This window comes from Carex rostrata, chromosome 3 (assembly GCF_964058835.1).
Source record: "Carex rostrata chromosome 3, lpCarRost1.2, whole genome shotgun sequence".
Taxonomy (NCBI): Eukaryota; Viridiplantae; Streptophyta; class Magnoliopsida; order Poales; family Cyperaceae; genus Carex; species Carex rostrata.
In genome coordinates this window covers 15,089,734-15,111,728 of record NC_135920.1, presented here as the reverse complement: position 1 = coordinate 15,111,728, position 21,995 = coordinate 15,089,734, and the positions used below count along the sequence as shown (strand labels likewise).

At 34.2% G+C, this 21,995-nt stretch overlaps 4 protein-coding genes across 5 annotated transcripts; 2 read left to right on the top strand and 2 right to left on the bottom strand.

Moving 5' to 3' along the window:
• Positions 1-840: 840 nt before the first annotated feature.
• LOC144551750 (Man1-Src1p-carboxy-terminal domain protein) lies at positions 841-4,480 on the bottom strand. The gene is made up of 9 exons (XM_078299839.1): positions 4,140-4,480; positions 3,420-3,547; positions 2,797-2,868; positions 2,527-2,672; positions 2,040-2,154; positions 1,874-1,954; positions 1,616-1,756; positions 1,363-1,450; positions 841-1,228 (listed from the first exon to the last, which is right to left on the bottom strand). Exons 1-9 carry the CDS (start codon positions 4,399-4,401, stop codon positions 1,089-1,091), a joined length of 1,173 nt encoding a protein of 390 aa, XP_078155965.1. The 5' UTR covers positions 4,402-4,480; the 3' UTR covers positions 841-1,088.
• A 2,768-nt stretch (positions 4,481-7,248) lies between these two features.
• LOC144551734 (replicase polyprotein 1ab protein) lies at positions 7,249-10,624 on the bottom strand. The gene is made up of 4 exons (XM_078299817.1): positions 10,114-10,624; positions 9,962-10,015; positions 9,683-9,808; positions 7,249-7,572 (listed from the first exon to the last, which is right to left on the bottom strand). Exons 1-4 carry the CDS (start codon positions 10,495-10,497, stop codon positions 7,396-7,398), a joined length of 741 nt encoding a protein of 246 aa, XP_078155943.1. The 5' UTR covers positions 10,498-10,624; the 3' UTR covers positions 7,249-7,395.
• A 1,577-nt stretch (positions 10,625-12,201) lies between these two features.
• On the top strand, positions 12,202-16,141 carry LOC144551884 (haloacid dehalogenase-like hydrolase domain-containing protein Sgpp). The gene is made up of 5 exons (XM_078299983.1): positions 12,202-12,301; positions 14,451-14,584; positions 14,706-14,860; positions 14,991-15,252; positions 15,657-16,141. The coding sequence occupies exons 1-5, from the start codon at positions 12,202-12,204 to the stop codon at positions 15,843-15,845; spliced, it is 840 nt and encodes a 279-aa protein (XP_078156109.1). The 3' UTR covers positions 15,846-16,141.
• Positions 16,142-18,303: 2,162 nt separating this feature from the next.
• LOC144551733 (haloacid dehalogenase-like hydrolase domain-containing protein Sgpp) lies at positions 18,304-20,819 on the top strand. Of its 2 annotated transcripts, none has more exons than XM_078299815.1 (5): positions 18,304-18,509; positions 18,605-18,719; positions 19,233-19,387; positions 19,729-19,990; positions 20,429-20,819. In XM_078299815.1, exons 1-5 carry the CDS (start codon positions 18,478-18,480, stop codon positions 20,615-20,617), a joined length of 753 nt encoding a protein of 250 aa, XP_078155941.1. In that variant the 5' UTR covers positions 18,304-18,477; the 3' UTR covers positions 20,618-20,819. The 2 variants fall into 2 exon arrangements, with proteins under 2 accessions (XP_078155941.1, XP_078155942.1); XM_078299816.1 differs by having other exon boundaries at positions 18,319-18,509; positions 18,608-18,719.
• The last annotated feature ends 1,176 nt before the right edge of the window (positions 20,820-21,995 follow it).

Below are 21,995 nucleotides of genomic sequence, written 5' to 3'. Positions count from 1 at the left end.
TTGAACTCGATTTAATGGGTTTTGGAATTGACATTATATAGACTGAAATGAGACTGATATTATATTAGCCATACTCACAACAGAATTTCAATGCCGCCCTTCGTCAGGGCTTACATTTACTAAATTGAACCATGCTTTGTCATGGATTTAGTTCAGTAAGCGCAGATCGATACAGCTCATTTTTGGTTTCTATTATCAGGTTTTAGTTGCAGTTAGCAAGACATCTGGGTCTTTATTTGTAAACATGCAAAGTTTGAGCAAATTTTTTTTTTTTTTGATACATTCTCTCGTTCTCTGTCTTATTTGCATTTTTCTCCATCTTTTTATGCAGTTTAGTTATTAGCTATTATCCATTCATCTTTTTATGCTTTGATCCTAAAGGCATATATAAAAACCTGTTTGGCATACCTGGAATAACTTGCGCACACATTGATACTGATTCCTGGGATGATACACAGAAACTCACTGATACTGAGCAACAATCTTTGGAAATACCATTCACACTAGAGGAACTTAAAAATGCAGTTTTTGCAGTGCTAATTTCCCACCAATATTCACTTTTATAAAAATATATATCCATGGGAATACTAAACGGCAAACTAACCCTAATTCAGGTAAAAAAACAAAAAAAAATGTTATTTTATGGAGGTTGCAGACTTGCAGTTTCACGTCAACGAGTGGGGGGTAAAAAGGGTTCGAATTTGAAGAGGTAAACTTTCGCCATAATTCAGCTAACAGGGTATGAAATTACAGTAAAAAAGAGATTGACCAAATCCAATCCGATTCAATCTGATGAACATTTCAATGAAGTTTGATAAAAAAAAAAAAAAACACCTGAGATATTCACAGATACAGTTCACTAATCCAATACAAAATGTGTGGAATTTTGGTAAAGATACAAATAGTTATACAAGGTGGATGTAGCAAAAACGAAAGAAAATTTCGGTGGAGAGAAACGCGATATATGGGCAAACATTATGCTGAGGAATGGAGTACTGTTTCAATGGTTGAGTAATCTGGTCACGAAACGCCTCTTTGATCTACAAGGTAATACAAATAGTACTCCAATGCCTCTTTGATCAACTGGTCTATGAAAATAGCTTCACACCAAATATAGGTTTCCTGTCTTTCTTCTCTTGATGCATAGAACTTGCACTGACATTACCACCTGACCTGGACTTCTCCGCGGCTTGCATCCTTTTAATCTTGGAGCTCAGTGTACCATCAACTAAGGAACATGAGCATCTTTTAATTAGCAGGTTAACAAAATTATGCATTGGTACAGTTATAGAAAAAGAACCTTGGCAATTAAAATTTTGCAACAAATTGATGGGTACAAGCAGGAAAGGAAGATGTATGTACCTTGCCATTCTAGAACAATCTTTGACTCTCCTTTGATAATCCTTGGGTATTGGTCTATTCGTGAATCTTCCTGTATCAACTCCTCTACCTATATGCAAAACAGAGATTAATAAGATTGTGAATCAGTACAAAAAAAAAATGACAAAGGCAATTAAATTCTTGTAATAAAATTATGGATATGTGCAAGAAAGGAATGCAAGGATAACAGAAACTTTTACATAACAACAAAAAATTGCGGCAACAGAAAAGGTACCTTCTTCCATAACAAGACATTTTTTCTTTCCTTTGGGAGAAGCAGATGATCTCTTAACCAAGAAGCAACCACCCAAGGCTCACTTTCATTTCTATCTCCTTTGCAGCAATTTAATGCATTATCTTCAAGGATATCACACACCTGTTAAACAAGAAAAAACACTTAACATCTGAAAATTATTATGTGTAGGTTATAGAGAAAAAATAGAATACTAAAGTGTGTACACAATATCCAGAACAAGGAGAAATATCACACTACCTGATTGTACAGTTGTTCAGTTCTCTTGGACAAAACTCTTCTCTGATGAATTCTCCATAAAATGCGCAAAGACACTATGAGCTGTCGGGATTTTCCCAGCTTAGTTTTTTAGCTTAAAATGGAATACATATATGCTGAGAAAGATAAACGGTCCAGGAAAACATACCAAAAAGGTAGATAAAATAATTAGTCCAATATTCCTATGTATCCACTGACGCATCAAGCAGCTAGTCGATTTGTGGAGCACGGCCAGAGATTCAGGACACTTGATCTCTTTTATTCTATGAATAACAAGTAAAAAATTAGGTCAGCTTATTTAAATATTTTAAGTTTGGTTAAGGTACCTTGGAATTGCCATAACCTGTATTCCTTCTACAGTGCAATCAACCAAACTCTTCAATTACATAAATGAAGCTCCCAATGAGCTCTGATTTAGCCCTAAATACATGTCCTAAATTCTGCATCTACGCATTTTTGAAGTTCCGATTACTGTTAGATTTAGTTGAAATTATCTCATTTACCCCTCACTGAGTAATTGAACACCAATAAAGTAGACATATATAAGAGTTTGGTCCAATGAGTCCCATTGTCATGCTAGCAGGTGGATACAGCTTAAAATCAGCACAAAAATCAGATTAATAAGAAGCTGATACCCATTGAAGTTGTCTCTTCTCTCAAGGGAGCTTTCTACTCTCTCCATTGACTTAAGTTTTGCATACTCGAGATCATCATCCTTCAAAAAAGAAAATCTCTTTGCAATTTGTTCATCAAGTGTCCTTGCAACATCAGCCTCCTGAAACTGAACCAACACACAAAAAAGGATGAGAAACAGGATTAGAAAATTTGGCTGAAAATGTAACGCCTTATGTATTTCATAACCCATTTATCAATTAATTAAAAAATACATACAAGCTATAACAGACCCAGATATTCCCAGCTTCTCCACAGAGGACCCTTGCATGTGCATCACAGATGTACTGCTCCAGCAATTCTGACTGCAATTACTAAGAATGATTAAAAATGCATATCCAAATTTTGATCATATCGAATGAGGAGCAATCTAAGCATGAAAGGCTATTGTTAACTCTTAACAAATAAACCCCAACATAAAGGACAGATATGCCATGAACAATTAGATTCAACGAAATATCTCATATACTCTCTCGCAAATGTTATTATCTTAGTCTTACACACCCCTCACTGCATAAAAACTGCCCAGTCTGCCCCTCAAACCCCCCCCCCCCCCCCCCCCCCCCCCCCCCATCCCTATAAAGATGCCCAAAGCCATCTCCTCTACCTCTTTCTTCCACTAAGGACATGTTATAAAGAAAGGCGTGCTTTTTGGGGTATTGCTCAGAGGAAAACAAGGTGCCAACGTGGGAGTATTTTCATTTAAAAGGGGTACAAAGTTGGTGATGCTTCAATTCAACATTTTATAGGGACACATGATAATTTGAGGTATTGCAGTAATCCAGGCTTTGCAGAGTCACACAAAAGACTTCTCATAATCATAACGATAAGAAGTAATACAAATTTAAAGTTATACAAGTTCTTTGGCTCTGCGGTTAATTACACCATCTTCTATGCACATCTTCCCGTGTTTCTGGTATCCACGAACACACTCAAACTTCCCATCATGGCAATGTGCATTTGTGGGGCAAGGCTCGCAAAAGTCTGTACATTTTGTTGGAAATAACTCAGAAACTTCATATGCTTCATAAAACAATGTAAATTAATCAAAGCCAACTTTATAACTATCTCAGTTGCCAGTAATTAAGTTGTGAAACTGAAATTTCAATTACAGCTGATAACATAGCATTTGGACTGGCAGCTTATCAATCCAAGTATGTTACTACCGACCTTCTTTTTCTTTTGCAGTGGACCAATCTTTTATACAGAACCTCTATGGTGCACCACTGTACGGGAACACCCATTAATGTATAAAATTGAGGCAAACAGAAATCAGAAAAACACAATCTAAACCAACCCAGAATTGGTACAGAACCACAGGATTGCCAATGCATTCCTTAAAGATATGGGCTAATATACAAACTAAGATACAATATACTGATTCACTGAAGTTCCATGTCGGTACAAACAAGTTGTAATCACTTCTTAGTTTCACAAAGGTCTTATGACTAACCCATTTGACAGTTAATCCGAAAATGCTCTCAAAGAGAGTTTAATTATAGATAATTTGGTGCAGAGACAGGAAAAACTGCTCTTGGTCTGCTACAAACAGTTATAGCTAGGTCATGTTACTCACCTTGTCGGTACAAGGAATCGGGAGGAAGCAGATCGACACTGTCGCAGAAAGGCTTTGGACGGCGGTTGAGGAATTGGATGATGAAGTGGCAGGTGGCTGAGACGGAGGCGGCGATCGCGAGCACCGCAACCAGGCGTAAGAGCTCTCCTTTAGACGGGAAGAGGGAGGTAGAGGGTTCGTTCAAGAAGGGTAAGCTATGGGAAGAGGTGGTATCCCGAGGTTTATTTTTCCTCGATCGCTTCTTCGCCATGGAGGTTTCCATGGATTGAGGTCGAGGGGTTAAGTCTGAAGTCTGAACAGAGATTTTTGGAGCAAGTTCGTCGGATGAAGCAAGCAAAAGCACTAAGCGCAGTCCTCTTTAATATTCGTGTCAAAACAGATCTGACGGTCCAAATTCAAACCCAGAATTTGAAATACCTTAGATTCTATGAATACGTAATGACACGAAGGTAGACAGGAACAATGCCATATGCCCATATTTACCCTCGAATTGTCTCTTCTCTTTTTTCTGTTAAACATTTGAATGTTTTTTCCAAAGAAGCAAATATGATTATATATAAGAATTCGACTCTGTTACGATATCTCTACTGTATTTTAACCAAGACAAAATTAACATATAATTAATATGAAGAGGGGACATCTTAACACCGTATGTTTATAAATTATTTCTGCAATTTCAAAATACAAATAGTTGGTCTAAACCGTCAACATGATCTCTATATTAAAAAGTTATTGGAGACCAAATTTTATATTTTTTGAATTTTTTTTTTTTACTCTTTATTAAGGTTGGTATAAAATTGTTGTTTTCAGACTATTCTTAACTATTGCAAACAATGGATTTAAAAAATTAGTAAAATAATTTCAAAAAAAATGTCAAAAAATTTCCTCCAAGCACGTTTTAATATAGAAACTATGTTGAACGGTTCGGATCAACTGTTAGAATTTTTTTTTAAACCCTTAATAGTGGCAGTCAAGTATAATTTTCATTAATTAAAACGTAAAATTACATCTATCGTTCTACATCCAAAACATTATCCAAATTACATCAACATCTAATAAGACTATTTAAATTTTAAATTGTAAAAATAACTTGTAATTTTTTTTTAATCTAATAACTTGTAAAATTATAGTGTCAAGATGTGTCACCATAAAATGATGTAATTGGATCCCTTCTCAATTAACATTACATGTTTATCATATACTAATTTATTTCTCACATATATAAAACCCCAAAAATATTACCAAACTATTATGAACAATTATATTACTCCCCCCATTCCATCCCCCCACCATCCCCCCACTCTATCTCTCTCCAAATTAGTTTCATCTCATTTCAATCTCGTTCGCATTTCTCACGATTTATGAAAAATTTTGCGAATCTAAAACCACGAACGTTTTCTACGTAATTTTCTCTTTCAAATGAGATCCATGATGACATACTTTCGGACAACTCGTTACAGAAGTATTTATCCCTCATTATCCAAGTATTTATATCTATACAGACATATGAAAATATTACTATCAATTATTATAAGTATTTATACTGACGTATGAAAGTATTAATATCATGTATTATAAGTATTTATACTGACATATGAAAGTATTAATATCATGTATTATAAGTATTTATACTGACATATGAAAGTATTAATATCATGTATTATAAGTATTTATACTGACATATGAAAGTATTAGTATCAATTATTATAAGTATTTATACTGACATATGAAAGTATTAATATTAATTATTATAAGTATTTATACTGACATATGAAAGTATTAATATCATGTATTATAAGTATTTATACTGACATATGAAAGTATTAATATCATGTATTATAAGTATTATATGCAAAAAAATACTTTCAAGTATAGATATAAATACTTACACGATGAGGGATAAATACTTCTATAACGACTTGCTCGAAAGTATGTCATCATGGATCTCATTTGAAAGAGAAAATTACGTAGAAAACGTTCGTGGTTTTAGATTCGCAAAATTTCTCATAGATTGTGAGAAATGTGGACGAGATTGAAATGAGATAAAAAAAACCCACCTCTAAAAACGTGCATGGTCCCCCCATGTGATTTGAGATTCCCCCCACCCTCCATGAAAAAAATGTGCATGGTCCCCTAAATACTTTCGTACTTAGAGATAAATACTTTCGTTCTTAGAGATAAATACTTCTGTACGTAAGTATTAATACCTTATGAAAAAAAAATGACAGCTGGAGTTTTTTGGCATTTTGTGCGGGGTTAATTGCGGGGTGGGAGGTGTGGGGTTAATTATCAGCCTCCAACTATTATACTAGCAAAATAAAAGACAACAAAAGCATAGAATGTTGCTACAAAATACAATTTAAATTAAATCTTTTAATTCATGTAAAATATGACGCCATTTAAACAAAAATAAGAAACCCGATTTTCAAGAATAATAAGTGGGACGTCAGTTGTCTTTATTTTTTTTCCAGAAAGAGATAACATTAGCTCCATAAAAAACAATCTTTACATTTTTTTTTCCGAATTTTACATAAAAAACCGATCAAATTACATTTTTTTTTAATTTTTATTTACTATTTATTAAGTATTTAACAAAATTACTATATTTTTCCTTTGTATGGTTCATTTACACTGGCACATATCATATCAAAGATTAAATACAATAAAATATTAAAGGCATATTTGCATCATCCACTAAGTACCGACATCCTTGGAAACTTTTCTTTTTTAGATTCCATATCTTAATAAATAGTAAAAAAATGTAAAATCTAATCACATTTTAATATTTTCATCATGTTGGACGGTTTTAATATATCCATCATATTGAACGATTTGAATCGACTGTTAGGACTTTAAAAATGTAAGATATAATCCAATGTCATCACAAAAGGGTATAATTGAATCCCTCCTCATTATATAGTGTCACTATTATCAAGAAAGTATACAAATTATTAGCAAAATAAAAAGACGTCCCACAAGAACACCTTGTTAATAAATTAATATTTAAAGAAGGTAATTATGTTTGATCTTTTGACAGTGAATGTTATTTTATAAAATTTTCTCCACAGCAAGCCTTCAAAATTATTTACCTGATGTAGCAATCAACTACTATAAAAATTCTATTTACTAAAAATTACAAATGAAAAAGGAAAGATCAAAAGGACACTCATATTACAGAATTCCCTACCTAACATGGTCATTTCTCTCAAAAATGAACACAAAACTTCTTTTCAACATTTTCCCATTCAAATTTCCCCTATTTTTCTTCAATTTCAACATCAATGATATCAGGCTCTGAATTGTTACGGGAAGAACCTCCATTGCTTCCTCTTGATTTGTCCTTTGGTTGCCACACTATATTCTGGCAGTTTCTGCATCTAATAACTTGGTTTCGGTAGCCTACAAATCGTGTCCTACAAGCAGGACATGCACCCTGTTTATTGACAAAATTTAAAACAGATAAGAAAATGAAAATGTATACAGTTACGCTATCTTATACAATTTACGCATTGATTGAATAACAAATATGAAGGGGCATGCTAATTATTCTCAGGGCTTTCCGTGAGAGACATATTTACCAGAATTAATGGGCCATAAATATAAAAGGGCAAGTAATTACTGTTAAATTATAATCAGCTAACAGCATATGAAATTACGTATCATGCAAGATAAAAATATTTAAAAATTGAAGAGCAGAGACGATAATGCAAATAAAATGCCAGAGTGGGTCTGACAATAAAAAAAATATGAGAAATAAATGTGCCTTTATGCTTCAAGCTAATTCAAAAGTTGATAATCTTTCAAATCAACCCGCAAGCTTCCTAATAAAATTATTAGGGTGGTATTTGTATTTCTGTTGTTATTCTAACAAAACTTATTCACAATTCAAGGAGTTGATCTAACTATAATAACTAAGTTATGAACTTATGTGGTTTCATCAACAATGGATGATGCCACTACTACTAGATGTTGTTTTTTTCAAAAAAGAAAACTATAATAAGTTGCAAACCTTAAAAATAAGTGCCAACCTACAATAAGAAATATAAATATACTGGTAGAGAAATTCCTACAATAATATTGAACTACAAACCTATGAGTAAACATTTGTCAGCCTAACAATAGTTAGTGTTTTCACCTACTGGTACTGTTAAAAAAATGTGTCAACCGCCAATAGTAGTTATAGTTATATCTGCTTTCCCAACCTAGGAGGTCAAAACCTACAATTGCTCGTCAGCTGTTAACCTACAGGCAATGAATGAAGTGCCTATGTATAACTATCCTAGTGTCAACCTTCACATACAGATATACTGACCAACAAATATTAAAGTTTTGACCTACGTCCACTGACGTGTCAACTATAAAAAACTAAGTGCCAAATTAGGTATAAAAAAGAACTTTGTATCAACCAGAAACTTATAAATTTGGAGTAAACCTAGTCCTTATTAACATAAACCTATGAGGAGGGTTCGAATGCCTCCATGTTTTTGTGCCTCCATCTCTCTCCATCATTTTCAAAGTTCAAACAGTCGATCCGAACCGTTCAACCTAACCTCCATACTAAAATATGTTTGGAGACCAAATTTTATATTTTTAGGAATTTTTTTACTATTTTCTTAGGTACGTACAAAATTAGTAAATCTGAACCATATAAAAACAGTATTTTTTTATCTATCTAAAAAAATAGTAAAAAAATTCCTAAAAATATAAAATTTGGTCTCCAAACATATTTTAGTATGGAGGTTAGGTTGAGCGGTTCGGATCGACTGTTTGAACTTTGAAAATAATGGAGAGAGATGGAGGCATGATGGAGGCACAAAAACATGGAGGCATTTGAACCCTCCTCTAAACCTATAAGCATTGGTTCTTTAACCCATAACTATGACATGCCAATATAGACTTGATAAGTATCTCGTCAAGAAAACGAAATTAACAATGAGAAGGCTTTCTATGAATAAATAGACATCAAGTTCATAACAATCAAAAGGGAAAGATTGTTTTGAAGATATTACCAAAATTAGGGCCAGAAACTCCAAAAAGTAAAAAAATAAAAAATAAAAAAATATCATTTGATGCTGCGCACGTACCTAGTAAAACAACTAAATCTCCTCGCTGAGCCACCTATGTTCTCAACGAACCAACGTAAAAGATATCAATTAACTGTTCTAAAAATTAATTTGCTCCTCCATTAGGATTCGTCACCAGACCATTCAAGTCCTTAAGGATCTTGACAGTTGACATGTGCCTACCAGAATTTGATCGAAAAATCCTGTCAATAGTTCATGTGCGTAACAAAACATTCCCAAGAACTAATTCTAAGTTACATGGGGTGAGCGACTTTTTGCATGCATAAGAAAACCAACAGAGAAATTTTTCAAGTTCCATATTATAACTTAAACCTAAATAGAAAAACTTAAATGGTCCTCAAGCTAGATGAAAGTTCAGTCTCATCCAAGCTGAATTAATAATATTTAGAGCAATATAGGGGGAAAAAAATCATGGGGTACAAATTTTCTGATTTCCAGTGTAAAGAAAAGAATTAGTACCTCAATGGCAAAGTTGTTAGCAAAGGCGCCGATAAGAAGAGGAGCAGCAAATGGTAGAACCCATGTCGCTAAAATAAAGAACCTGAAGAACCATCCCGACAAAAAAAACCACACAAAAAACAGTGTCTGCACAAAATCAAGGACAAGAGTATAAGCTAATTTTGTTATTTTCCAATAATTAATTAGTAAATCGAATAGTTGGCTTCACAAACTTCTATATATTGGCAATTAAGTTCGTAAAAGGTAAAATTACAATAGAGATAGTTCAAAAGCACTCACAACTAAACCCCTGCCAATCGGTGTTTTTGAGTAACCATTGAGCTCTCTCCGGTACTGCAAATTGCAAAACAAGTGGATAATAAGTAACTCTTGAAGTATTCTTGAGCAATTGTTATAGGAGCAAATGAACAGGGAGTATAAAAGTAGCCAACCCTAGGCCAGTTTCTCGAGAAATCAGCCGTGAAAGATTTCCACCACCGACCAATCCCCAGCTCAGCGTCAATTTCTCGCGCCTTGACGGAGGCAGAGCGCGCCACCTCATCCAGCCGGCGTGAGACGGAGTACTTACGATCGATTCGTTGAGCAGCTAGACGAGCCTCGAAAGCGAGTCGTTCTGCCCCTTCGTTGGCGCCGCGCCAAGCGTCCTTCAGAGCCTCGCCAGAGGAGATCCGGCGCATGAAGCCGTCTATGTCACCCCGACCAAACGCGCGGACGGTGACGTCGTAGCGGCGGCGGCGGTAGTGCAAGGTGGAGAAACGGTGATGGTGTTGAGATAGGTGAAGAGGATGACATGGCCAACGTGTCGTAGTCGCCATTTGGAGATGCGTATCAGTATTTGGGCTTCGAGCCTTCGTGAAAGATCTTAGCTTCTCTGGTTGAGACTTGAGAAGGGTTTAATTTTGTGTTTGGGCAGATCGTATCTCTTTCAGACCGAAATGGATGTATGTATGATTGTATGTTCAGTTCTTCAACAAGTGTTCTCCTTTGTGCCCTTGTGTAGGGGTGCAAACGGGTCGGATATTACCCGTCCGAATCCGGATCCGTATCCGAATTTTTGCGGATTCGGATATTCGGATACGGATAGTTGCGGATTCGGATACGGATACGGATTTTTTTTATGCAGATTCGGATACGGATACGGGTTGAGTTTCGGAATCGGATACGGATACGGATACGGATAATTATCCGGATCCGGATATTTTAATTTTTCGGATATCCGGATAGGAATATGCTAGCATGATATGCATAGCATAGAACCCCTCCATGCAACAACTTGGATTTCGAGTTTTCAAAATCCTAATGGTCGATCCGAACCATTCATCTTGTTCTCCATATTAATATGTATTTGAAGACCAAATTTTACATTTTTTGGAATTTTTTTACTATTTCTATAGATTTATTGAAAATCGCTGTTTTCAGCAAATCTGGACCATAAAAAAACAGCAATTTTCAATAAATCTAAAGAAATAGTAAAAAAATTCCAAAAAATGTAAAATTTGGTCTCCAAACACATATTAATATGGAGAACAAGATGAACGGTTCGGATCGACCATTAGGATTTTGAAAACTCAAAATCCGAGTTGTTGCATGGAGGAGTTCTATGCTATGCATAGCATGCTAGCATATTCCATCCGGATATGTTAAGATTTGAGAAAAAAATTTTGTGTCTATTTATCTTTTGTATTGTATAGTTATGTTGGTGAATTTTAGTTAATAAGATATATATTTTGTAATGGTGTAACAAGTTAATTAGATATATATTTTGAATTAGAAATCCGAATTATATCCGTATCTGTATTCGTATCCGAAAATATCCGATCCGTATCCGTATCCGTTTAATATCCGATCCGTATCCGTATCCGGTTACTATCCGATCCGTATCCGTATCCGAAAAAAGAATACGGATACGGATATGGGTTGAGCACTATCCGATCCGTATCCGATCCGTTTGCACCCCTCCTTGTGGCAGTCAATTGACTAAACTCAAACTGGGTTAGTACTTAGTAGCCGAGAAACCGGCTATCTCCGTTTCAGTAGAACTTGAGACTGGAGTGAGAATGTCTGGATCATAATAAATTAGCGGAGTTCCGGCCCATTCCCATAATATTTGGGCCTTGAACAATATAATGACAAAAAACAAATTAGCGGAGTTCTGGCCCATTCCCATAATATTTGGGCCTTGAACAATATAATGACAAAAAACAAATTAGCGGGACTTAATTCTGTTTTGCTTTCAGGATGAAAAATATAATTGAAAGAATGTTGAATCTGTTTATCATAGTTTTTCCAATAAAAGTGCTTTTCTTATTTCTTTGATGTTTTTGTTGTTTCCGAATCACACTTTTCCTAATTCATTTCTAGAGGAATTTCACGTCCAAAATTGCAAAATATGTGTCGTATTGAGGCTTTTCCAGGTTGCAGGTTACACTCCATTGCATATTGGATGAATTTTCTTTTAATGAACGGCAACATCCTCTGCAAGTATCAATTTTATTTTGAGTGAGGTTAGACTGGGAAAAATGGCATGGCAGAGCCGGTTTCGTCTCGGAATGGCACGGTACAACACAGTTACAGCACAGAATGGCACGGCACGCGTGTTGGTTACATGTTGTGACTCGCGTATTCCGTGTTGTGATAAATTTTTAAAATTTTTGACACGTTATGTGAAAGATCTAGTCACGACACAGCACGTGGCCACACCTCACGCGAGTCACGTGTAATTAAAATCATTAGATCTTAACCAAATAGTGAATCTTGAATAAACTAATCTAAATTATGATCAAATGGTCACGCGAGTCACATTTGGACATGACATGTTTAGACACGGCGTGACTCACGTGGCATGATCATTCGTGTGTCGTGACCACTTCTTGACATTTTGGTCACGCCACGACATGACATGTGAAAAATTAACTCGGTCACGGCACTGCACGATACCAAAATCACGGCGTGTTATTCACAGCATAGTGTGAAACAACACGTTTTTTTTCACTCTAAGTGAGGCTATATGGTAATATGCATATTATGGATCGATCTATGCCACAAATTCATATCTTTATTTTTAAAATTCAAACCATTAAATATGTTTTTTATATAAAAATACTTGATGAACAAATTTTACATTTTTAGTTTATATAAAAATACTTAATGAACAAATTTTACAAATTTTAAATTTTTATTATTATGTAAATAAGTAGGAAATTACTGTTTTTCGAATGGTTTATAATTTTTATGGAAAGTAATTTTATACCTTTAAAAAAAAAGAAATCTAAAATCTATTTTTTTATCTATATTTTTATATAGATATCATATTGAATGGTTGAAATCAAATAATATAAAGATAACTCTTTCTTATATTAAGCACGTAGATATCCTAATTCGTCAATGGCTGAAATTAAAAGAGAAAATTTTGAATTGAATATCAACCCTCCAATCAAATAGTATGCCTTCTTTTGATTCTATGTATCTTTTTTATGTGTTTTTATGTATAAAAATCTAAATTTATTTATACACGTACTCGCCACAAAGTCTATTTAGTATGTCCTTTTCTTGTCTTGATTTATTCTTATTTTTTAAATATCATTTAAAGAACTTTTGATTTGATTGATAGTATATTGATTTGTCTTTGATTGCCATTTTTCATATTTCAAATGCGGAGTATTTATTTGTTATGTAATTAGAATATGGCAATCAAGATCACCAAATAAAAATAAAATTGCTCAGAATTTCTAATTTACTATATAATTGTTCACATAATATAATATATGCTGGAAACAGATTCGATTCTATGCCATGCAATCCGTTGCGGCACAATATTGACAAACAAAATATAATAACGTTTTGTATAATACGTTAAAATTTGTACAAAAAATGTGTGTCAATTTTAAAATAAATAATCTTGCCCTCTTTTGAGAACCCTTTTTTTTTTTTTTCAATTTTAATATTTTAAAGAGTAGCACTAAGAACATCATCATCATGTTGCTCAATAAAATGAATTTTGAAATAACTGTCCATCACTATTTAGAAATTAAAGACTCTAAAATTTCTAAACATTCACAATTTTTAGATTAATTTTAGAGTTTCTAAATAGAACACATAAACAGGAAGAAATAATTTAAGCAAATTGTTTCGCCAGCGTTGTGATTAGATACAGTTTTTTAAATATGAAATTTTGTCGAATAGTTTCTAAATAAGAAATTAAGATATATCTCTGAAATTAAAATATAAATCACCACGTACGTCAGCTAAAAATCTAAAAAAAATTGTAATGGAGATGCTGTAATATGATTTTGTATGAGAATTCAAAAGGAACTTGTTCTCCCAGATTTTGGAAACGTGCTGGGAATGGGATTCTGTTTGAGAGGCTGCTAATGCCTAATGCCTAATGCCTAATGGAGAGATAAAAGCAAATAAGAAGAGTCTAGCTATATTTTGAAAATTGAAAGTTGAGATGCAGCTGTATATATTTCATATTTGTCGTTCGGGAATAATTAAATTCACCTCACAAACCAAAGTACCAAACCAACCTTTTTGGCTTCTAAAATTCCACTATTTAATTCTTCTCCAATTAATTCTCCTAATTAATTACTAAGATCGAGCATGTCTATCGCCATCAACTCTCACGCTCATAGTCATAGGTACGTACGTAACATTTTTCTTTGGCTTCTCTCGATCTCATTTGTTATGATCAACCTCTCTCGATCTCATTTGTAACATATATATATAATCTTCTCTCTTTAATTAGAAGAATCAGATTGTAATTAATAAGTGCATTTCTTTAGCAGGGAAAGGGAAGCTTTCTCTAAGCTTGCTCCATTAGAAGCAATTTTGTTCGATATAGATGGCACTCTTTGTGATTCTGACCCCATTCATTACTACGCATTTCGCAAATTGCTTCAAGAGGTATCTTAATTATTCCGACATGCATCACTTAAATTCATTCAGATTTATTTCTCTTTCTTTATTGTTATGGAAGGCTTGAAATATAATTACTTAAATACTAACAAAGCTGAAGCTTTTACAGGTAGGGTTCAACAATGGTGAACCAATAACTGAAGAGTTCTACAGTGAGAACATAAGTGGGAGTCACAATGAAGAAATTGGAAAAATTTTATTTCCCGACTGGGATCACAATAAATCCATCAAATTCTTCGATGATAAAGAAGCTTTGTTTCGCAGGTAGTTATAAATTAAGTCTCCTAATTGAGACACCTTAATTAAGCCTGCCTTGAGCATTGATCTCGAATTCATAAAACCTGTACGTGTTGAATCAAAAGTTAAATAATATATATAATTTTTAAAATTTCAGTTTGGCAAAAGAGCATATAAAGCCCGTTGAAGGCCTCCACAAGTTGTGTAAATGGGTTGAAGATCATGGGTTGAAACGCGCAGCCGTGACTAATGCTCCAAGGGCAAATGCGGAACTAATGATATCTATTCTTAATCTCTCAGATTTTTTTCAATTTCTTGTAATAGGTTGTGAGTGTGAAAGGGCTAAGCCATTTCCTGACCCATACCTGAAGGGACTTGAGCTTCTACATGTATCCCCTGACAACACATTTATATTTGAGGTATGCATGACTCATCAGCTTTTTTACCCCCTTAATTTGTACAGCCAACCCCAATTCAACCCCATTTAGAATTGTAATTCTGGTTCACGGCCATCGATCGTTGGTGCATTGTCAATAGAGTTTCTTCCCTTTTGCTTTCTCTCTTTTCATTTGTGTTTCCTGGTACTTCTGTTAAAAACATTTTGTAATTCCCTTTTTGATAGTTTTGTTTTTATCATACCCACAAAAAGACATTCTCCAAATTCAGGCGATGCCAAGCCATGTTTCTTTCTAACCCAATACACCAATAATTAATTGCAAAAAGTTTGTTCTAATACATTGAAGTCATGTTCTAGGATTTCAGGGGCTCTTTATAAACATTAACTAGTGTTAACTGGTTTTTGGTTTTTTTTAAATGAATTAAGGATTCTGCGTCAGGGATCAGAGCTGGTGTGGCAGCAGGGATGCCTGTAGTAGGTCTAGCCACAAGAAATCCTGAGCAAGTTTTAAAGGATGCAGGAGCAAGTCTCTTGATAAAGGATTATGAAGATTCAAGTTTATGGAACATACTGCAAGAGCTCGAGCCTTCGATAGCCAAGAAACTTGAGGCTTGAGATAGTAACAAACATTAGGTGGATGCAACTAAAATATAGTAACTGTTATATTCCGAAATTACAAAGATATATATACTTTGTTTAGGAAGCCTGAAAATGTTTATTGTTCCTCATATGTTGCACAAATCAATTGATGAAAACAAACAACAAGATTTAAGACCCTGTAATTTCTAATTCTTTAATGGAGCAGAGATGCAAGCATTTTAGTATCTGGAGCCCCTAATTTAGTATTTATCCTACTGTAATTTTATGATATCTTGATAATAAGCTTTATGTAAATAAATGAGTTCCATCCATTAACTTGATTAAACTCTTAAATAAATGGAACATACTTGTACAGCTTGTCGCTAATTGAGAGATTAGTCAACAATGCACACAAATCAATTAGCAGTTATAATTAGATTAATTAAGGTATAAAGGTATAAAGTTTGCAACCTGCTCTGTCTCAGTAAAAAAAAGAATAATTAGCTATAGATAGAGATGTATAAGCTTTGTAATAGAGATTGTATCAAAGCAACCTGCTCTGTCTGACTGTCTCAGTAAAATTTATCAGAACCAAGCATTCATATAGAAGTTTTCAGAACATTATACCAACCATGGCGGAAGGCTCGGTTGTGTGTGTGTGTGTGTGTGTGGGGGGGGGGGGGGGGGGGGGGGGGGTGTGTTGGGTGGGTGGGTGGTGGTGGTAGGGGTGTCAACGGGTACGGTATGGGTCGGGTGGAGGCATTTTTATATCTGTACTCGTAATAATAACGAAAAAATATCTCTACACTTACCCGCCTTTTCAAATACGGTACGGGTCGGGTAAACGGATAAAAAAAATGTCATTGACATCTTGATTTGTACTTGTGATAAAATATTTTTCAAAACAAGAAAAATAATAATAATGAATACAACTAATTTGTATTATAAAAATTTAATAAAATACAAAACTTTATTGTATCATGTATCATCTTTATACAAAAAATGGGGTAAATTTCTCTAGAGGTCACTAAATTTTGTACTTTGTTACAAATTGGTTACTCAACTTTGATTTGTCCCAGTCAAGTCAACTTTAATTTTTCAATGCTGCAAAAATTTAATAAAAACAGCGGTTTTCAAACCAGCTTAATAAATAGAAAAAAAATTCTAAAAAATATAACATTTGGTCTCCAAGCACATTTTAATATAGATTGAACATCTAACGGTTTGGATTTGTTGTTTGAACATCAAATACTAAGATATGACCCCATAAGCACTTAGGTCGAAGTGCTACCGGTAGCAATTTAGCCATACTCTCTCTCTCTCTCTCTCTCTATATATATAGAGTAAGGCTTGGGTGCTATGGATAGCATAGAGGACTACGGTGCTACGGCTCAATATTCGAGTTTTCAAAATTCAAATGGTTGATCCGAACTGTTCATTTTGTTCTCCATATTAATATGTGTTTGGAGACCAAATTTTACATTTTTTGGAAAATTTGTACTATTTTTTTAGATAGGTAGAAAATCAAATATCTGAATGGTGCATAATTTTTTAGATCAAGTGATTTTCTACATAGCTAAACAAATAGTAAAAAATTTTCAAAAAATATAAAATTTGGTCTCCAAACACATTAATATGGAGAACAAGATGAACGGTTCCGATCGACCGTTAGAATTTTGAAAACTCGAATATTGAGCCGTAGCATCGTAGCCCTCTATGCTATCCATAGCACCCAAGCCTTACTCATATAAAGTAAGGCTTGGGTGCTATTGATATATATCTATATATATAATTTTATTTTTAAAAATTATCTTATATGATAACGGGTAAAATAACGAAAAAAATCATTACCTTTATTCGTACTCGATAAACTAACTGAAAAAAAAAATCTTACCCTTGTGTTTTCGAATACGATACAGATCAAGTAAACAGATAAAAGGGTGTCATTGACACACCTAGGGGGCATTAATCTCACAGTGGTATAAAAAAACCCACACAGAAATAGTTAACTTGAACAGTGGTATAATAAACAGTCAGGCCATGGAAAAAAAGAGAGAGAAGGCAAAATAGGTCATTCATATATTTAAAATGAGTTTCTATTAGAAATATCAATAAATGGGTAAATTTGTTAGTTTTTACTTCAGGTAAATATGATATAATAAATTTTAGAGGAAAAATACGTAATTTCAAGATTTTTGAGATGATACATGAAATTCTCCCTTTTAAAATTGAAAGTTGAGATGCTATATTTGTCGTTGAAGAATAAATTCTCCCCACATACAAAGCTTTTTGGATTCTCGTCATTTCTTCTCATAACTGATTCATTCTCGCCATTTTTTCGAATGCGTATCCTCTGCATTACCTCAAAAAGGAATCTTTTAAGTCAATGAATCTCGATCGTCTGATTTTAAAAAGAGTCATTTTAAGTCAATGAATCTCGATCGTCTGATTTTAAAAAGAGTCAATATGATACAGAAGCTCTGCATTAATGCAGAGGATACGAATTTCAATTTCTTCGGGCTCTCCGCGACTCCGCCACAAAAAAAGAAAAAGAAAAAATATTCCATCCCACCATCGACTATTTAATACTTCTCCAATTAATTAGGGTTTTCTCTAATCAACTGATTTATTCTCGACATTTCTTTGAGCTCTCATAATTATCAGGAGCATGTCTATCACCATCAACTGTCACGCTGAGAGGTAACATTTCTTTCTTTGGGTTCTCCAATTTTTTTTTTTTTTTTTTATGGAAAATCAGAAAATAGAGTTGGCACTTGTTACATGCATTTCTTTAGCAGGGAAGCCTTCTCAAAGCTTGCTCCATTAGGAGCAATTTTGTTCGATATAGATGGCACACTCACTGATTCTGACCCCATTCATTACTATGCATTTCGCAAGATGCTTCAAGAGGTATCTTCTTTGCACACCACTTTTCTCTTTTAAGTTTTAACCCATCTTGCTATTGTTTAATTCTTCCCAAGTAGGGATTACCATGCTGCTCTTGTCCAGTTAATATATTGCTAAATTACATACCATGTGATGTGAGATTTATCCCTCCAGATAAATTATTCATGAGTTAACACTTAGTTATTAGTTATTACTTAAATTCATTTCTGTATGTTGTTATGAAAGGCTTGAGATATATTTATAGGGGAAACACTGTAATTTTGGCCTTCCAGTTAGACTTTTGGCTGCTATGTACAGTCCCATACTGGCACTGTATTGAGATTATATTTTTAAATGATATCTGGCATAATGTCGATGTTTAAGTCCCAATTGTTCTCAACTGGGCTAAATTAAGCAATTAAACTACGAAACAACATTCAAGTTATTGGTACCGGATATAAATATAACATGACCTCTTTAATATGATCATGTAAGTATTGACTCGTATAGATAATAACAAAGCCGAAGCTTTGGCAGGTAGGGTTCAACAATGGCGAACCAATAACTGAAGAGTTCTACAGTGCGAACATAAGCGGGATGCACAATGAAGAGCTTGGAAAAATTTTATTTCCCGACTGGGATCACGATAAATCCATGAAATTCATGGACGATAAAGAAGCTTTGTTTCGCAGGTTATAAAGTCTCCTCTACTGTTAACAGTGAATTACTTCTAATATTTGTAAATAATTTAGAATTGATTAATGACGAGCCAATGAAAATCAAAATGAAGGCGGGTTGTTTGTCTTGATTAAGCAATAACACCCTCAGAACATAGCAAAAGTGCAAATCAAAGCTGACAACACATTTGCAGCATATTTAATCCCATTTTGCCTCTTCTTTTGTTTACTAAATGAAGTTACCTAATTGTGACACCTTAAGCCTTGAGCATTGATCTCTAGTCCAAGAAGCCCGCAGAAAAGTTTCATAAAACCTGTGTTGAATCAAGAGCTAAATGTAATTTTTAAAATTTCAGTTTGGCGAAAGAGCAACTAAAGCCCGTTGACGGCCTCCACAAGTTGTGTAAATGGGTTGAAGATCATGGGTTGAAACGTGCAGCCGTGACTAATGCTCCAAGGGCAAATGCGGAACTAATGATATCTATTCTTAATCTCTCCGATTTTTTTCAATTTCTTGTAATTGGTAGTGAGTGTGAAAGGGCCAAGCCATTTCCTGACCCATACCTGAAGGGACTTGAGCTTCTACATGCATCCCCTGACAACACATTTATATTTGAGGTATGACTCATCAGCTTTTTTACCATTGGTAAGTTACAATATCAGACTGGGATGTCTTTTGGCACCCTTAATTGTACAGCTCAGCCCAATTCAACCCCATTAGTACTAAATTGTGTAGCCAATGTTGAATTGTAATGCTGGTTCATGGCCATTGTTGGTGCATTGTTACTAGAGTCTCTTCCTTTTTGCTTTCCCTCTTTTTATTTCATTTGTGTTTCCTGGTATTTTTGTTAAAAACTGTTTGTAAGACCCAAGAAAGACATTACCAAATTTAGGCGATGCCTATTGCCTAGTGACGTTTCTTTCTAACACAAGGCCCCAAGAATTAATTGCAAAAAGTTTGTACTAATACATTGAAGTCATGTTCTAGGATTTCAGGGGCTCTTTATAAACAATAACTAGTGTTAACTGGTTTTTGGTTTTTTTACATGAATTAAGGATTCTGCGTCAGGGATCAGAGCTGGTGTGGCAGCAGGGATGCCTGTAGTAGGTCTAGCCACAAGAAATCCTGAGCAAGTTTTAAAGGATGCAGGAGCAAGTCTCTTGATAAAGGATTATGAAGATTCAAGTTTATGGAACATACTGCAAGAGCTCGAGCCTTCGATAGCCAATAAACTTGAGGCTTGAGATAGTAACAAACATTAGGTGGATGCAACTAAAATATAATAACAGTATTCGAAAATCCAAAGATATATATACTTTGTTTAGGAAGCCTCAAAATGTTGACTGTTCCTCATATGTTGGACAAATCAATTGATGAAAACAAACAACAAGATTTAAGACCCTGTAATTTCTATTTCTTTAATGGAGCAAAGATCCAGTGCATTAATTCAGTATCTGGTACACCTAATTTAGTATTTATCCTGATGTAATTTTATGATGTCTTGATAATAAGCTTTATGTAACTTGATTAAACTCTTAAATAAATGTCCATTAAGCATGTTTTATTGTAATAGAACAGCAAGAAAAACATAGTTAAAAAGGAAAACAACCATCAATGTGAATCCAAGGTTATAACAGTCAAACACTATGGAGCTCTATTTCATTGCTCGGACAAAATTTTCTTATTTTATTTATGTCAGTTCATCCAAATTATTGAGGCGACCCTTAAAAGAAAAGATTGATTCAATCATGCATGTTCTTAAATTTGTATTCGCAACTTGCAAGTGCCGAAAAGGGAAAGGGAAAATCTCTGACCCCAATAGGTGTGTCTCTTGATGCCATAACAGGAGCACAACTGGCAACTGGTCCCAAAATTTCTCAAATTTTTCAACTGGTAAATGTCTATTTTTTATGGTGCTGATAAAATCTGTTGTCTCCAACAAATGTGTACATTGTTATTATACAACACAGATGCCTAGGCCATTGGCGCTACCTCTCAGGAATCCATATCCTCTTAGGTTTCTGAGGAGGTAGAACAATCTCAACCTTGCCAAACTGAAACGCCTGAATCTGATTTCATTCTAGACGGTCAGGTCAGGTATTGGTATTGCACTGGATATGAATTCACCTCTCCTCCTCACCGTTCGGCCCAAGATGCGTAAGTTGTTCATGGATCTTTCGGCCCAGCCCGGTCAATTAATATATTAAATTTTAATTTTTTTATGATAAATATGAACTGTAGTCTTATTTTTTCCTTTTCAACTTTACAAATACTGTAGTCATATCATATCATACATATATATATATATATATATAGAGTCCGGCTAAATTACTGCTGGTAGCAGTTCTACCCAAGTGCTGCCGGGGCTATATTTAGCCGTGTGATGTTCAAACAACAAATTCAAACCGTTAGATGTTTAATCTATACTATAATCTACTTGGAGACCAAATTTTATATTTTTTGAAATTTTTTTACTATTTATTAAGTTGGTTTGAAAACCGCTGATTTTAATGCTGCAGAAATTTACTAAAATCAGCAGTTTTCAAACCAGATTAGTAAATTTCATAATATTTCATAATAGTAAAAAAATTTACTGGTGTTATCGTCAACTATACAAAAAAA

Excerpts from the sequence above, each read along its gene's own strand:
- LOC144551750 (XM_078299839.1), bottom strand. The coding sequence starts at position 4,401 with ATGGAAACCTCCATGGCGAAGAAGCGATCGAGGAAAAATAAACCTCGG. Across the intron at positions 1,955-2,039 it reads TTATTTTATCTACCTTTTTG|CTCATAGTGTCTTTGCGCAT; the intron begins GTATGTTTTCCT and ends AAATCCCGACAG. Across the intron at positions 1,229-1,362 it reads GATTGTTCTAGAATGGCAAG|TTGATGGTACACTGAGCTCC; the intron begins GTACATACATCT and ends CATGTTCCTTAG.
- LOC144551734 (XM_078299817.1), bottom strand. The coding sequence starts at position 10,497 with ATGGCGACTACGACACGTTGGCCATGTCATCCTCTTCACCTATCTCAA. Across the intron at positions 10,016-10,113 it reads TCTCGAGAAACTGGCCTAGG|TACCGGAGAGAGCTCAATGG; the intron begins GTTGGCTACTTT and ends TGCAATTTGCAG. Across the intron at positions 7,573-9,682 it reads CTAACAACTTTGCCATTGAG|GGTGCATGTCCTGCTTGTAG; the intron begins GTACTAATTCTT and ends GTCAATAAACAG.
- LOC144551884 (XM_078299983.1), top strand. The coding sequence starts at position 12,202 with ATGGCATGGCAGAGCCGGTTTCGTCTCGGAATGGCACGGTACAACACA. Across the intron at positions 12,302-14,450 it reads GGTTACATGTTGTGACTCGC|TGCATTTCTTTAGCAGGGAA; the intron begins GTATTCCGTGTT and ends GTAATTAATAAG. Across the intron at positions 15,253-15,656 it reads ACAACACATTTATATTTGAG|GATTCTGCGTCAGGGATCAG; the intron begins GTATGCATGACT and ends AAATGAATTAAG.
- LOC144551733 (XM_078299815.1), top strand. The coding sequence starts at position 18,478 with ATGTCTATCACCATCAACTGTCACGCTGAGAG. Across the intron at positions 18,510-18,604 it reads ATCAACTGTCACGCTGAGAG|CAGGGAAGCCTTCTCAAAGC; the intron begins GTAACATTTCTT and ends GCATTTCTTTAG. Across the intron at positions 19,388-19,728 it reads AAAGAAGCTTTGTTTCGCAG|TTTGGCGAAAGAGCAACTAA; the intron begins GTTATAAAGTCT and ends TTAAAATTTCAG.